Raw genomic sequence first — 16,357 nt, 5'->3', positions numbered from 1 at the left:
GCCTGGCATGTGAAGGGTTTGTGACCCAGTCTGTGAATGGGCTTGAGGGGTCTGTAGGCTCCAGACCCAGCCTTAGCTGGACAGTCGGCCCAGTCGGCAGGATTACCAGCAGGTAAAAGAGCACGACAACTAGCGTGATCGCCTAGCTTTACGACTGGCATCAGGAACAGGATTAAGAGAGCTAGACAAGCCCTTTGAAGGGTGCCCACCTTTGTCAACCCACAGTGCGTACTGGTTATTACTGATCCCCAGAGAAGCTCTCACATGAGTGTGGCCGCCTTTGAGGAGAAACAGAATGTACATTTGGTTAAATCAGTGAGTAAATACAGCTTCTTTTGTAGCTTCCAGTTTTCCAAAACAGGGCCTCCAAACACGCCGTCATTTACTGTATGCACGTGGCTGGGAGCATCGCCACCGGGGGCCACGGCTCGCATTACCTTGGCGGCTTTCTGCCGAAGCCACTTGCTGCGGAAAGTATTCCCCGCGTCAGGGGACACAAGTCATCTGCTTTCAAACTCACGCCTGTTTCCCTGCGCCTCAGCACTCCTGGGTAAATATATCTGGGGCTTGATTCACGTTGCTGGGTAAACATAAACTGGACTGCCCCTGCCTCCTGGTCACGGTCACTGAATTTGTTGCTAAAAAACGAGCAGATCCCTTTCCAGGGATTGGAAAAGCACAATTGTGAAATTAGCCCCAGAACGGGATTTTTTTTTTTTTTTAAAGAGTCTGGTTTAGACTGAGCCTTTTCCTGCTCTGTGTTCATTCCTTCATTCCCTTGATGTGTAAGGGCCTCTATCATGGGTCAGATATGGGTTAGGCGCTTGGAACACAGAGATTACTATGATATGACGGGGTTTTGTGGGATAAGAAGGTGGCCTCTTTCGCAGCGCCAAGGATGACGGATTTGACCCCAAGACTGTGGGGCACTGTCAGAGGTTTTGGAGCAAGCGGGTGTCATGAGAAGACTGCCCAGGGAGGGGGCGACTTGGAGGATGGTCATGGGGGGAGGGGAGAGGATTCTTGAGTTGTCCAGAGATGAAATTATGGGAGTGTGAACCAAGGCAGAGGTATTGAGGACTGAGATGGTTTGAGAAATACTTTGGGGGTGCAGTTGACAGGTCTCAGCTAAATGTGGGGCTACCCAGTAGTGAGTTTTGGCTGTGTCCTCTGCTGCCATGGGGAGTCTTTCTTGGCAGGTGTCTGATGAAGTCACGTGACCTCAGAGGTTTGCCTCTAAAGTCAGCAGATGGTGCAGAAATCGCAAATAGTCAAACTTTTCTTGAATAACTTCTTAAAATGGCCTGTGAAACAAAGAACAGAACCATCTTTCAATAAGCCCGATGCAAGCTTCCCCCAGCATCAAGCTGAACAGCTGTGTCTCTGGTTGAGCACCAATGGGTCCACATTAAATATATATCTTTACACGTCAGAGTCACCCCAGGATACTGGTTCTCAGACTTGTGGTCTCAAGATCCCTTTATACCCTTAAAAACTACTGAGGGCCCCAAAGAGCTATTGTTCGTGCGGGCTGCGTCTATCTATATTTATCCTTATCAGAAATTAAAATTGATAAATCTTTTTGAAAGATCCATTTATTAAACTCATTTAAAATTAACAATAATAAACCCATCACATGTTAACACAGTTTTATGAAAAGTAACTATTTTCTGATACAAAAATGTTTTTGTGGGCCGACCGCGTGGCGCACTCGGGAGAGTGCGGCGCTGGGAGCGCTCCCGCCGTGCAGGTTCGGATCCTACATAGGGATGGCCGGTGCGCTCACTGGCTGAGCATGGTGCGGACGACACCAAGCCAAGGGTTGCGATCCCCATACCGGTCACAAAAAGGAGAAAAATTAAAACAAAAACAAAATGTTTTTGTGAGAAGGTGGCACTGTTTCGCACATTTGAGGGTCTCTTCAGCATCTGATTAATAGAAATTAACCACTGGGTTCTGTGCGCTTCTGTGATGCGTTGTCTTGATTGACGCCTGTGTAGGCCTGTGCTGTGCAGATCTGCAGTCAGAAAGTGTTTTAATGGCCTTTTCAGATTATCGTGGCCATTCTTTGGTAGCAGACCAAACTCGACCAGCTATGTCACTTGGCAGCTGGCTGCAGCATGGAACCTGGAGCTGGCCGCCAGCAGACATCCCCCTCTCCCCACCAAAACCCCCTCGCCTGCCCAAGCCTCGGCCTTGGCCCCAGCCAGGGTTTCCTCCCGTTGGCGGCGGCCACGTGGAAGGAGTTGGCTCACTGATGCTTGCGGGGCGTCTGAGGTTGACCCGCTTCGTTTCATAGTATCAGAAAATCACTTTCTCCTCAGAAAAGTCTGCAAGCTTGGGAAGCTCTCGAGCTTTTAGTGGAAGATAAAAGTTTACCCAATTTGTCTCTGTCACTTGAGAACACCAGTCTGAACATCGCCACAAACTCTGTCCCTTGTGCTCCTTGAAGAGACAGGCTCACCCCCGGCCTTTCCCAGACACTGCCAGGGAACCAGCCCGGGTCGCTGGGGCGGGTTTGCCCACTGTTCTTCCGCGTGCTGCAGGCCCCTCAAACCATGCACAGGTTCTGTCCCTCGAGGCCATGGATGTTGGTGCGGCTGGGACCCCAGCACCTGCCATTGCATCCCACAGAGATGAAAGAGCCGGGGCTGAGGTGCGGCCCAGTGAAGGGCGTTCTCAGGCTGTCTGTTTTGGTCAGTGTGTGGTGGGGACACGCCGGGACACTGGGGGCTCTGGAGCCTCATCCAGCCAAGGTGCTCATAGTGTGGCCCCCCACTGCTTTTGCACCCCACCCCCACCCTGTGCATGTGCCAACTGGGGAGAAAGGCTCTGCCCTAGCATCGGTCCCTTTGAGAGGGGCTTGAGGGGTCTGCAGACCACCTGTGAGAACTACTGACAAAGGGGTGTTTGTTCTGTGAGGGCAGAAGGGAGATTTCACCCCAACAGTGGCCAGAGCCAGGGTGTGCCAAGCCAAGCCTCACCCCATGTGCATGGGCTGATGCTCGTGGACCGAATGGCGATGGGACGAGACCCCACCGTCTCAGCCTCTGTCTTTGGCCAGTCCACACAGCTGGACTGCAGAGGTGGACATGCAGGTGAGAAGGGCCCCGTGATCCCACTGCCCACGTGCTCCACGCCCTCCCCTTCACTTCTGAAGTTCCCTGTAGAGGGGTGGCTGTCCCCAGGGGGAGGAGGAGGGGGTGGCACTAGGAGCTGGGTAAGTAAAACTGGAGCGGTTTCGGGTCTTCCTTAAGGAGGACTCACAGGCTTATGCCTCCACGAGAACAAAACACAGAGATAAGAAGAAAACCAGAAGAGCTGCTGGAGGAAGAGAGGTGTGGGGAAGAAAGGTGCCTGCCCCAAGATGCCAAGATTTGCCTTTCAGTCGGGAATACTGGAAACAGCTGCGGGGGGTGGGGACGGGCAGTGAGAGGGGGACAGTGACTGACACCAGGAGGAAAGAGACCTCTGGCTTGTCCTTGGGATTCCTGATGGTGCTTGCTCCCGACAAGATGGGACTCTTCTGTCCCTATACTGGGGACAGAAATCCCTGCAATCCCCGCACCTTGCTTCTCCCACCTTTTGCACTATCCACACGGTCCAGCTGTACCTAGGGCTCTGTGGGCTGTCGCAGGGGCAGGTGCCAGTGCAACTCTAGGGAAGCTCCGTGGGCCGGGAAGGGGGCAGCCGGCAGGAGAGGCTGCAGCAGAACTTGGTGGTCAAGAAATGGACAGAGATTCTAAGAGGAGCTAAAGGTTGAAGTTTTCCTAAATTATATTTTATCTTAGGTATCCTAAGGATCTTTTTCTTTCTGTTATGTTTACTTGGTGTTCTCTTGAATTCTGACATAGAGGTTGGCACAATTCCTCTTTTATAAATGAAAAACCAAGGCTTTGTGGTGAACTCAACCCTGGTAGGACAACAAAACTGGACTCGGCTACTTCCTTCTGCATCTAGCAAGAGCCCCTCTTATCTGCAGAATGTCCCACAGACTCACCAGCTCAAGGGCAGGACAGGGCAGGTGCTGCTGAATTGCTTCCAGCCTCTCTGGGCTCCTCTGAATCTTGGCAGCCGAGGAGTCTGCCTGGAATGTTCTGTCGTCCACAAGGTGATGCCGGCCTGGAAACTTTCGTTCCATTGAACTCTGCCAGGAAGCTATACTTAGCCACGCAATTGCAGGCCAGCAGTGGGTTCTCTGAATATAGATAGTAACAAGTGGGCTATTTTCAAACATTAGAGAACCCCCCGGAATATTCTGTGCCAAAATGATATTTATAGAACCCTCTGGGCTGCTGGAAGCAAGGGTAACAACCTTAGTGCCTCTTGGGCTTTCAGCAGAGATTTCTTTCAACGGGGAGAGGGGAGAGGCACTGGGCCACCCGGAGGCCCACTGTCCCTGGCACACCTGTTGCAGGAGCCCAGGCGTCCCTTGCTTGGGCCCCATGAGTCATTGAACAGTACAGGGAGGCACACAGGCCCCACCGATCTTCCCTCCTGCACACTTTGGTGCTGGCCCCGTCCTCGGCCAGCCCTGAAGAGGCAGTTTGCCACTTCACTGAGCTTGTCACATTATTTTGCCCTTGTCCAGGTCCTCATGCATTTCTTAGGCTTCTGCTCTCGCCGGGACATAACTGGGCTGTACCTGGAGCATCTGTTTCCAACTCCCTCAAGTCCTGAGGCCTCTGGTCCCTCGTCCACCCCTGCTCCCTCCTCCAAGAGAGGTTCCAACAACATCCCTGGAATAGTTTGCTCAAAAGGCCTTTAGGGAGGAAGGAGGGAATGTGACAAGTAGAGACTTGGTGGGGAAAAAGATGGCCCGCAGGTAGGGAGACCCACACAGCGCCCCCAAAGAAAGAGTGGCCAAGCCAACTTCCCCCTTTCCTGACTTTCATTCCGTAGATGTTGGGAGAGGTCCCCAGCAGCACAAATTTTAGATGAGTATTCCAGGTTAATATTCTAACGATCAGGCAAAATATGGAGGAAAGGCCATGTAGGAGGTTCCTGAGCGCTGGGCCATAGGCCGGGCAGGCCCCACGGTGGGAGCTGGCCGGGTGCCGGGGCTGCCTTCAGCCCGACCTACCCTCAGAGGAGTCTCTTCCATTCATGACATGCTGGCTCCCGGGCAGGTGTCCGCCTTCCTTCTGCCCCCTCTGCCAACCCACCCTCCACCACCCGCCCTCTGCCAGAGATATAAATGTAAGAGCATTTTCCATGAGCTGGTGCAGAAGGGAAAACATTCGACTTTATTTTCGGCCTGTGAAATTCCCTTCCTTCTTACCCGACAGGTGCAACCGCCCCATTTAGATATTGGGGCACAGAAATAGAACACGATTTACAATATAGTTTCCTTTAGGCATCTGGATGCTATTTTTAAAAAAGAAAAAGAAAAGGTCCTCCTGTGAGATGCCCAGACCCAAAACACAAATGTTGGTTGGGGTCTTGCCATGTGTTGGGATTGAAAGGACCCCTTTGCCCCAGGTGGCATGACCCCACTTGGCAGAGGAGGCCAGAAGCTTTGGGAGAAATTTGGAAGGCAGGACAACCTGACTGGATAGGAGGCTGTTCTCACCTGGCTCCAGGGCCCAGGCGCTGACCCTGACAGGGGTGGTGGAGAGGAGATGGGGGAGGGGAAACGGCCATGGCCTCTTGGGGAGTGGGACTTTCACACACTTTGGAAGGGGATGTTTCCAGCCAGTCCCATCAGTTAAAACCAGCTGTCCCCCATGATCCTTTGTAGACCGAAGGAAAAAGAAGAGGGTTAGTCTCTGCTCTCCTTGGCTGTAAGCACAGGGACCCAGCAAGGTGACTCTTGTAAACCCACATGTTCTCATTGGCTGTTTGGGTTAAATAGTGTCCCCCAAAATCCATATGCTAAAGTCCTAATCCCCAGTACCTCAGAATGTGAAATAGGGAAATAAGGTCTTTGCAGGTGCAATTAGTTAAGACGAGGTCATACTGGAGTAGGGTGGCCCCTAGTCCAATATGACTAGGTCCGTATAAGGAGAAGAGAGACACAGAGATGCCACAGGAGGGAGACACCATGGGAAGACGGAGGCCGGGATTGGGCAATGCTTCCACAAGCTGAAGAACGCCAAGGATCGTCAGCAGCCTCCGGAAGACAGGAGAGAGGCCTGGGGCAGATTCTGCCTCAACCTCAGAACCTCGATCCGGGACTCCTGGCCTCCAGAACTGTGAGAGAATACATTTCTGTCGCTTAAGCTGCCCAGGCTGTGGCCTTCCCTATAGCGGCCCCATCAAAGCCATGCGTTAGCTGAGTGGACACATCCCCAGCCTGGTCCACACCCTCTGGAGGGACAACCAACACCACGGGGGAGGCAGTGGCTTTCTCAGGGAGCATCTCCTCCCCACCAGCTAACCTGGGGGCTGGAAGAGGCTGGAGCCGCAACTCTCCTGAAAGTTTTATATACTCAAGGTCACCCTTGGTCCAGCCACCCGAGGTCAAGTTTTCTCTAGGATGTCTCCTCTCAAGGGGCCATCACTGAGCAGGTGTCCAGGCCCTTCCACGCCTGGCAAGCGCTAGCCAGGCTGAGCCTGCAGGTGGGTATGCCCCAGGCTGACTCCTGCCTGTGTTTGGACTGGAGAACAAGGGGCCTGTGTATGGTCACAGTGAGCTTTCCTGAATGCCTTCTCCTCATGGAGAGGAGGCTCAGCAGAGAGGGGAGCCTCTGCCACCTGCTGTATGGCTCCAGAGCCAGGACGAAGGTGCCCAGCTCATGTCCTTTGGCTGAGGCCATAAGTGGAGCTTCTGACAGCAGGCCAGCCCTCCTGAGAGAGCAAAGGAGTCCCCTCCTGGAAACCTCCTACCCACTGTCCTCCTTGGCGGAGGTGTCAGGGACTCCATCAGTCTCTGTGAGACTCTGACAAGTCTCCCTGCTTGATCATCAAGTCACCCTCTAGGACTGAGCTGGAAATACTCAGACACACTGAAGAGCATGACCAGTCCAGCAGTGGCCGCCTCCAGCCTGGGGGTGAGAAGAGGCCACAGAGGAGAAGGAAACAACAGCACTGAGCTGGGCAGTGGGGAGCACATGGGGGGGCTTGGCTGTTGGTGGACATGGGACTCAGCCCCTCAGCAAAATGGCAGCAACCCAGCCGAGTCCTCACGATGCTCAGCAGCTACAGACAGAACTCTGGTTTCTCTCCTCCACTTGGAGAGAGTGAATTGCCTTCAACCAGCCGCCGGTCGCCCGCCCCACCATCCCCCCGAGTCTTGGTCCCCGCTTCACTCTTCCATGCTGGTTAATGCTGCTCCCATTTCTGGCCCCATCTCTTCCCCTGGCTGCGGCATCCCCACCCCCATGCCCATTCCCATGACAACCCCTCACGTGGGACGCCTCACCACAGTCTCACACCTACGCTGTGGCCAGAGGGGCCCACGTTATCCTTGAACCCTGCTGCCTCTGGAGAACCTCCCCGAATTGGGCTCCTCCACAGACCCAGGGGATTGGGCAAGACTCAGATCTTCAAGAAACATAACAGGCAGGAGTGCGGAGACTTTATTACCCCACGGTGTTGCCCCTGAGAAGTCGGTGAGCCCAACCAAGGCCGCTGCTCCCCAAGGTTCCATGAAGGATGATTCCAGAGGCTCGGATCAGGCAGCCTCCTTTGTCCCGACGCGCCCACCCATGCCCCACACTGTTTCTCCCAGGCCTGTGGCATCAGAGGGAGGGTCTGTCTAGGAGGTGGGAGGGTGTGCCTGTGTGTACACGCATGACATGGGGCAGACAGAGGCTGGGCCTCCGAGGACGGACCACACAGGTGTGCTCGCCACAGTCAAAACTGTTCAAGTCATGAAGGAACCCAGACAGCCCCATTAGTCAACTCAATATCAGGGACTGCCCAACGCTGGTGACCACCTCCCCCAGTGTTAAACTCTTGGAAGAAAAGAACCAGAAACCAGACCCAGTTGAGGTTGAAACCGTGGTTCTGCTGGCGGAAGTGCTCCCTGGGAGAGGTCTCTGAATGGAGCTTGGTGGGGTGGGAGGTCGACACGGGAGCCTCGGTCCTCCAGCAACCCTGCTGGACTTCTCTGGTTCTGAATGGACATGGGCAGGGGTGAGCAGGCGGGGGACAGTCCCCCAGAGGGAGGCCAGGCGCCTGCCCTCCCAGCATGCCTGGCTCGTCTAGGCACACCAAGGGGGCCCCAGCCTTCAGTTCTTGGGGCGAGGTCACCTCACTCCTACCTGCACCAACCGCTATGCTGCTCAGGGGCCGGGGCAGCAGCCAGATTCCTCGTGCCGCGCCAAGAGGGACATGCGAGAGAAAGTCTTGGCGCAGCACTTGCACTGGTATTTCTTGGTGTCAGAGTGTGTTTGCAGGTGAGCCCGAAGATTGGAGCGGTCAGCAAAGGCCCTGCTACAGTGAGAGCAGGCATAGGGCTTCTCACCTGGAGGAGGAAGACAAAAGGGCCAGTGAGTGACCACTGGCCAGTGGGGGGTGAGACAGGCTGGAACAATACCATGGCAGGCCATTCAAAGGTTAAAATGCCCCTTCTATCAATGAATAACCCTGTTCCTCCCCCTCCCAATGCTCACTCACAACTAAGCTTTCAAGGTTGGAGCTGCCTGGGGACAGGGCAGATGTCACATAGACTACACTATCCCAAGCCCTTCCTAAGGGCAAAGGCAGCTATAGTTGCTGGGTCCTTCACCATTCCTGCTAAAGCCTCCTGAGGCCTTGGCCACTCTGATCTGGACGCTAGAGGAGCTGGGAGCCTCTGCAGCTGTTCCTGGCCACTGATGGCGAGAGGTGGGAACCAGCCGGGCTCCAGCAGTGTCCAGCATGAGGGCAGAGCTGGAAGGAGGGGCTGTGCTCCTCGAGGAGGCCGCATTAGGAACCACCTCCAGCCAGAGCAAGCAGGTTTTTGGACAAAGTCCTTTTGTTGGGACCGTGGCCCCCTGGATGACCGTAACAAGTATAAAGAGAAGGGTCACTGGAAATCATCTGTCCAGTCCTGCAGCCCCATGGAGTCCTGAGAGACACCAGCCTGCGGCCCCGAGGGGCCCAGGGCACCCGTGTCCCTGCTGGCTGGACACCGGGCACCCTCCCAGCAGGCCAACTTCCTGCAGGGTCTCCCCACATTCCTTACTCCCTGGCCAAGAGCACCAAGCCCCTGACAGGCTTACACCTCGGTGTGTGGGTCCAGGGCCCTTTGGTGCAGGAAAGGGGGTGCTCGGAGGGCATCCTCAGCAAAAGGTCTAGGAAAACCAGACAGGATTTCCTATGGGACTGGAAAACGGCTTCTGCAAAGCGCCTTCTTTCTGGCTTCCACCCAGGTGTGACTCAGAGCTGTGGCTTAGGGGTCAGGGAGCCTCCAGTTACAAAAAGCGTGCTGCAACTGTGGGCCTGCGAGAGACCAAAGCTCACCCCAGAGCTCTGTCTCTCCTTTCTGCGTCCACTCTGCATGCTGTGGCTGACAAGGAAGAGCTAGGCTGAAGGCCCAGCTGGCCCTGGGCAGAGCAGGCCATTTCCACCCTTATGGGCTTTCTTTTTAATCTGCGGAATGAAGAGGCTAAAACTCCTGGCTTACTCAGCTCTCCTTCCTCTGTTTCCTCATCCTTCTCATCCAATCCACAGCTGCTCTTTTCTCCTTCTTGTGTCTGGTCTGCCTTCCTCTCTCAGGTGGGCGGGTTGGCTACCCTCTTCCCAAATCCACAGTCTCTGCCCTCAGCCAGGCCATGACCTGCTGTGGCCCTCCTGCCCAGGCCGACCTTTTCCACCTGCCCATCCCACTGCTGCAGGATTCTGGAGGCCATGGATTGTGGGCAGATGGACCTGAGGAGGTCCTGTGAGTCCTTTGCTTTGTCCAGTCTTGTGGGTTGAATCGTCTTCTCCCAAGAGATATGTCCACATCCTAACCCCCATACCTGTGACTATGAACTCCTCTGGAAATAGGGTCTTTGTAAATATTAAGTTAAGATGAAGCCATCAGGGTGGACCCTAATCCAATAAGACTTATATTGGTGTCCTTATAACAAAGGGAAAATTTGGACACAGGCACACACGGGAGAGGCCATGTGAAAACAGAGGCAGAGATTAGGACGATGTGGCCACAAGCCAAGGATTGGGGTAGCCACCAGGAGCTGGGAGAGGCAGAAAGGATCCTCGCTTAGAGCCTTCAGAGAGCGCAGCGCTGCAGACACCTTGGTTTCAGACTTCTAGCCTCCATGACTCAGAGAATAGATTTCTGTTGTTTGAATCCCCCAGTCTGTGGGACTTTGAGCTGATGACCTCAGGAAATGAACATGCTGGGAAAGCAGGAGCTGGCTGTGAATATCCCTCCTACCGTTTGTAAGATCAACCCTTCTTCTCTTTCCTAACCCCCAAGGCTCACCCATGCCCAACCCAGATCCTTCTGGAGGACCCCTAATCCTGTCCTACCTGTGTGGGTCCGGATGTGGCCCTGGAGCAGCCAGGGCCTGGAGAAGGCCTTGCCGCAGATCTTGCAGATGCAAGGCAGCGTGTGGGTGCGGATGTGCATTTTGAGGGCACCCAGGCTGGCGTACTCCTTGCCGCAGTACTTGCAGGTGAAGACGCGCCCCGCCTGCAGGTGGCAGTGGAGCTGCCGGTGCCTGGCCAGCCCAGCCAGCGTGTGGTAGGGCTTGTGGCAGCGGAAGCACACGAAGCCACCAGGGGCTCGGGCTGTGCCTTCAGCCCCGGGCAGTTTGTCTGGAGTCCTGTTCCCATCTGGGCCCAGGATTGGGGGCCACCGCGTGGGCAGCACCAGCACTGGGGGCAGGTTCAGGTGGTTCAGGCGGTCTTTGAGGGGTATGCTGGGGGCCCGGCTGGCCTGAGGATCCACCCGGCTGATTTCCAGGGGTTCTGGCCCAGAGGCCCTCACAGCTTCCTCATGCCGCGGCAGGAGGGGCAGGGAGAGGCAGGAGATGGCGGAGGTGCAGTCCCAGGACAGGGGAGGGTCACCAGGCATGGAAGGGGCCGCCTTGTCTGGGGGGACGAGGGGCACCACCAGCCCCCCACAGGCTGAGCAGGCACCATTGATTTCTAGAAGGGTGAAGGCAAGAGAGAATACGAAGTAAAGACTGGTCCCCGACGCTTTGTGTTTTCAAACTTCCGTTCACAGATCTATCACAGCCATCTTTAGGGCAAATGCTGCCGGGCACCAGCATTCAGACCATCCTGCAAGAGGGACGGTGCTGCCGCACAGGAGGTGAGGCCACACAGTGACATGGGAATCCAGAACGACCAGAGTCTAGAGCGTGAAGCTCACTCCTCTGTAAAAACACAGAGACGGAAACACCTCCTGGGACCCCTCATGTCCAGTAATGTAAAACAGCCCTCACAGGGCAAAGGAACTCTCCCTCAGCCCAGGGCTGGGCCGGCCTCTCCAATGAGCCGCATCCCACCTCCAGAGTGTGGGTGCCAGCCAGGACCAGCGCCCTCCAGCCTTCCACGCAGCGCGAAGTCACACACTGGGCAGCAAGGCGCTGCACGGAACGCTGCCCTGCCCGCCGCAGCTAGTCTGCCTCCTCCCCCTCACAGTCCCCCTCCCTGGCGTCTCCTTTTGCGCCTAATGATGTGTGTGCCCAGAAGCCTCCCTGGCCACTGGGTGCCTCACATTTGCTGCTCTGTTAACATACTCAGCCGGCTGTGTGTCTGGGCTTCTCTGGCCATGGCCTTTCTAGGCAGCATCAGACTCACTCCTGGGCTTGGCTTGCGTTTGTGGGCTAGCACGCCACGTGTTTGACCAACATAATGGCAATATCCCAAATAAACAGGTGCATCTGCAGGTCAGAGTTAAATTCTGGATTCCCCTAAGGCCCAAGTCTCCAAACAGCCCTCAACCCATTTCTTATTCCATAAGTATTGAAATAAATCTCTGGCCCCATTTCTATCTCCATGCCAAGGTTTTGGGTAGAGAAAGACAACCCACAGAATGGGAGAAAATATTTGCAAATCAGCTCTCTGATCAGGAACTAGTATCTAGAATACATAAAAAAAGTTTGTGGGCCGGCCCGTGGCTCACTCGGTAGAGTGCGGTGCTGATAACACCAAGGCCCCGGGTTCGGATCCCATATACGGATGGCCGGTTCACTCACTGGCTGAGTGTGGTGCTGACAACACCAAGTCAAGGGTTAAGATCCCCTTACTGGTCATCTTTTAAAAAAAAAAAAAAAAAAGTTTGTAACAATAAAAAGACAAATACCACAACTAAAACACGGGCAAGGGATTTGAACAGATACTTCTCCAAAGAAGATGTACGAATGGCCAAGAAGCACGTGAAAAGATGCTCATGGTCATCAGCCATCAGGGAAATGCAAATAAGAGCCACAGTGAGATACCACCTCACACCCATCGGGATGGCTAAAATAAACAGAACGGACAATAACAAGTGTTGCTGAGGGTGCAGAAGTCAAGGAAGGTTCCCATCCCTCCACTCTCTCCTGACCTTACTTTACCTAATTTTCCTAATTATGAAATCAGCACATCAGGTTTCTTTTTTCCCAGACAGGGGTAGGGGGGCAGTGACAGCCTAGGAGACAAAGTCCAAGGGGGTTCTGGAGAGATGGCACCGGGGTCCCCCCATCATCCCCTGCATGGAAGCTTTACCAGGAGCTGCTCTACAGGAGAAAGTCACCTTTTCTTAAGCCTTGATCTCTGAACCTTGACCACCTCCCTGGCCCACCACAGAGCCAAAACCCTGCCTGTGGGCACCAGTGCCCAGCCCCAGAGGCAGGGCAGGGTCAGAGAAGCATGACTGGGTGCTACTGACTAGTAGCATATTAAATGCTTTCCCGGTATTCGCTGGGTTTTGCTTGCTTTTGAAATTAATTTTGCAGCCCAGATTCCTAGGGAAAGAGGCTTTTAAGTACCATTCTGGCTTCAGGGGTTCCCTGGGGGCCCTAAAGAGGCACTTATTTAAAATAAGAGGGGGACCTAACCCCAGCACCTCAGGTCTATCCTGTTGTAATATCCTGCAGAAAGAGAGTCACCAGGGCCATCTGGTCCTTGGCAAGTCAGGCAGCTAGGGACACGGCAAGAAGGTGCAGGGCAGAGAGGCTGCTCTCCAACAGTTGTCCCTGGGCCTCGCACAGCGCCCAGATCTGCACATTCAGATGGTAAGGGGGGTGCACCATATGGCTGGACCCCAAACTGATTTTTAAATTTTAAAATGACCCATGCAAATTCAATTTTCCATCATATCTATATCTATGTCTACATAAATACAACTGAAACAAAAGTTTCCCTTACTGTGAGCGGTACACTCCAAGAGTTTCAGTTCTTTTTTTTTTTTTTATTTCTATTTTTTTTTTTTTTTTTTAAAAGATGACTGGTAAGGGGATCTTAACCCTTGACTTGGTGTTGTCAGCACCACGCTTACCCAGTGAGCTAACCAGCCATCCCTATATGGGATCCGAACCCGGGGCCCTGGTGTTATCAGCACCACACTCTCCCGAGTGAGCCACAGGCCGGCCCGGTTCTATTTTATTTTACGGAATTGCTGGTGGTGACTCATTAAATTGATTTCAAAATGCCCATTTGAAAAGCACATCCTATACAGCTCCCCTGATGACCTCCTGGGCCGGGGCATTGATCCAGGTGGCACTCCCACCCACCCCAGGTTGTGAGCAGGGCCAAAGCTCTCTGAAGGCAGCTGAGGGTGCTGGCTGGGGGCTCTGGTCTTCACAGTGCCCTTCTTTCGCCTCTCCTCCCACCGTCCCAGCAGTCCCCCAGTGGGTCTTCGTCCCAAGAAGGTGGGGACTCCTCTGACCTGCAGTGCCCTCCTCTGAGGGGTAGGGTCCTCTTCCCTGAGTGCCAAAGACCTCATGTCTCCATGCCTACCAGGGAGCAGGAATGAGTGGACAGCCCTGGTTACTGGATGTCCGCCTCCCCATCCTAGCTAGCACGTGAAGGATGCAGCCCCTTAGCCCAGCCTACCAAGGGCAAGCCTTCACCGGGGTGAGGGGAGGTCCGAGGGAGGAAGGCCACAGAGGGGAGGAGGCTTCAGGCTCAGCTTGATGCAGAAGGAGCAGGGCCTTTGCACCAGAGAGAGCCCATGGGTCACTCTTCCTGTCGTCCCTTGTGCTCACCATCTCCAGTCAGGATGCTCTGGGGGAGCCCTTGGCCAGCAGCCCCAGGTTACCCTCTCTCTCTGTCCCCACCATCCCTGGGACCCTCCCAAACTCCGTGCACCAGGAAGATGACTCTGGGGTCTCTCTAGCAGAGGCTGTAGTGGTAGGGATGAGCAACGGGTCCCTAGGCGAGAAGCCCCAGGGACCCTTGGGAGCCTAGAAAACTTCTCTATGTGGGGAGAGAATCCCGCCCGCTCTGCCCAAGCTGGGGCTCAGTCCCCTGAGGTGGAGAAGGTACTGTGGGCCACCTACCTCTGTCCAACTCCGGGTCTCGGCCAGAAAGAACACCTCGGCCCCAGCTGTGCTGGTGAGCTGGCTCCTTCTCTCCCACCTGGACAGGTGTCCCCCCACTCCCAGGGGTCTCCCCCCTCCCGCCCACTCCGCAGGGCCGAGTCCTGGGCGGGGGCTGGGGGGGAGCAGCCCCTACCTCTCTGTGTCTCCAGCTGCCCGTAGTTGGGGACCCTGTGGCTGGAGTGCGTCTTCACCAGGAAGGAGCGCGGCATGGTCCCCCGGCGGCGCGGGCGGGCGAGCGCGGATCCCGACTGCCGCGTCCGCCCGGCGCCCGGCGCCCGCGGGCAGCGCCCGGCCGGGCAGGTGCGGGCAGGGTCAGGCTCATTAGCATAGCGCGCCGCCTCCACCAACCAGCGCCCGGCGCGGGCGGGGCGGGGCCGGAGGGCGGGGCCGGGTGCGCCACGCCCGGGACAGGTGCGCGGGCGGGGGAGGGAGCGCGTGGCCGCCGATGTCCTGCCCACGGGACTTCCCTGGCGCGCACGTCGCCGAGTCACACACCGACCCCTCGGGCTGCGCCACCCACTCGCCGTGGACTAAAGGGCGGAGGTCAGGGTTGGGTGGAAGCCCAGCTAGGTCCCGGTCCACAAGGCCGTCCCTCCCCACCTCCTCTGCAGACCCCCACGGCAGGATCGTGAACACAGGCCTGAAGGTCCAAAGCCGACCCGCCCTGCACCTATTATAGCCGTAGTGTTGACTGGGGGCGAGCACTCTGGAGCAGGCCAGGGATAGGCACCTGGAGGAAGTGGACCTGCCCCAGTGGGGTGAAGGCCCCGTGGGCTCCCCCGCTAAAGACAATGCTTTAGGAGTTTGCCCCATGCCTTCAGAAAGCTTATCTGGTTGAGACAAAGGACCCATCCTGGAATTCTGGAATTCCCAGGAGTTCAGACATGCTGTTGTGGGAAGTTGAACGGAAGAGTGGCTCTGTAACACCTGCCTCTGTGACCTGGGCAGGCCGCTTCCCTCCTTTGGACTGCAGAAAGGTGGCTGCAGTCATGCCTGGCTGTCCAGTTCTCTTTCAGTGTGGGTGTTTCATGGCTTTGGGGGTCAGATGGGGCAGTCTCTAGGTGGGTGGGCGCTGGGCGTGCCATGGCTGTGCAGCAGGCCTGCCTCCCTGGTAGTGCTTTTTACCTGGTGGCCTGGTGCTCTTTGCCACCTGCGGAATAGAAATGGTGGTGAGGTTGTAGAAGACGGATGGGAAGACAGCGGGGTGGGAGGGCATTGTCACACCAGGTCTTATGTTCTCACAGTTTCAGGGTGTGAGTAGCTGGGATAGTATCATCCCCGTTTTGCAGATGAGAAAACCAAGGCTCTGAGAGGTTAGGAAGCAGTGGAATTGGGACCTGACCCACGCTTCCAGCCTGTTAGACATCGCGTGTGTGTGCCTGTCTGCAAGTGTGGAAGGGCGAGTGGGTGCGTGGATGGAGGAGGTGTCGTGTCCCCTGTGGCCACGGCCCGGCACCATGCTGCCGTGAGTGTGGATTCAGAGGACACGTGCCTGCCTTCTGCTTACTCACCTGTTCCTTGGCCTCACAAGGTTTCTATTTATAACCTCCCTTCCTTCTCTCTTCCCCTCCCAGACACTGATAACACATGCAGATACCTGAGCCAACACTCACTCCACACACACTACCCGTCCCACACCCACCCACCCACCGCATGGCCAGCAGCCAAGCCCTGGCAGTTTATCTCCTGATCCCCAGCTAGATACTCATGCTGTTTAGGGTCACCTAGCACTCCTGTGGAGAACTGCTCATCTCACCCTGGGCCTGCCCCAGGGAGTCTGGGGTCCTGGGAGCACCCCAGGGTACAGTTAGAGTATTCTTTCCTAGAGTGTCCACAGCAAATCATCCCAAAGGGGAGTTTGAGGTCTCTACCAACTTCTCAGAGTTGCCCTCCTTTGGCTGCACAGACTCACTTTTCAGCTGTGAGTCACAGGTGGTGTCCAGTCTAGA

At 55.6% G+C, this 16,357-nt stretch overlaps 1 protein-coding gene across 4 annotated transcripts; it reads right to left on the bottom strand.

Moving 5' to 3' along the window:
* Window positions 1-7,497: 7,497 nt before the first annotated feature.
* Window positions 7,498-14,693, bottom strand: SNAI3 (snail family transcriptional repressor 3). 4 transcript variants are annotated; one of them, XM_063112264.1, is made up of 5 exons: window positions 14,367-14,635; window positions 13,754-13,820; window positions 10,405-11,025; window positions 8,208-8,410; window positions 7,498-8,059 (listed from the first exon to the last, which is right to left on the bottom strand). In XM_063112264.1, exons 3-4 carry the CDS (start codon window positions 10,949-10,951, stop codon window positions 8,229-8,231), a joined length of 729 nt encoding a protein of 242 aa, XP_062968334.1. In that variant the 5' UTR covers window positions 10,952-11,025; window positions 13,754-13,820; window positions 14,367-14,635; the 3' UTR covers window positions 7,498-8,059; window positions 8,208-8,228. The 4 variants fall into 4 exon arrangements, with proteins under 4 accessions (XP_062968334.1, XP_062968335.1, XP_062968332.1 ...); XM_063112265.1 differs by having other exon boundaries at window positions 14,542-14,626; XM_063112262.1 differs by lacking the exon at window positions 13,754-13,820 and having other exon boundaries at window positions 14,542-14,693.
* Between the last annotated feature and the right edge of the window lie 1,664 nt (window positions 14,694-16,357).

This window comes from Cynocephalus volans, chromosome 10 (genome assembly GCF_027409185.1).
Source record: "Cynocephalus volans isolate mCynVol1 chromosome 10, mCynVol1.pri, whole genome shotgun sequence".
Lineage (NCBI taxonomy): Eukaryota > Metazoa > Chordata > Mammalia > Dermoptera > Cynocephalidae > Cynocephalus > Cynocephalus volans.
This window is presented reverse-complemented; position numbering and strand designations above follow the sequence as displayed.

Bases quoted from the DNA above. Each gene is read 5' to 3' on its own strand.
- SNAI3 (XM_063112262.1), bottom strand. From the start codon at position 14,617: ATGCCGCGCTCCTTCCTGGTGAAGACGCACTCCAGCCACAGGGTCCCC. The intron at 11,026-14,541 runs GTAGGGGCTGCT...TCACCCTTCTAG, and splicing joins GCAGCTGGAGACACAGAGAG to AAATCAATGGTGCCTGCTCA. The intron at 8,411-10,404 runs GTAGGACAGGAT...TTCCTCCTCCAG, and splicing joins CCACATCCGGACCCACACAG to GTGAGAAGCCCTATGCCTGC.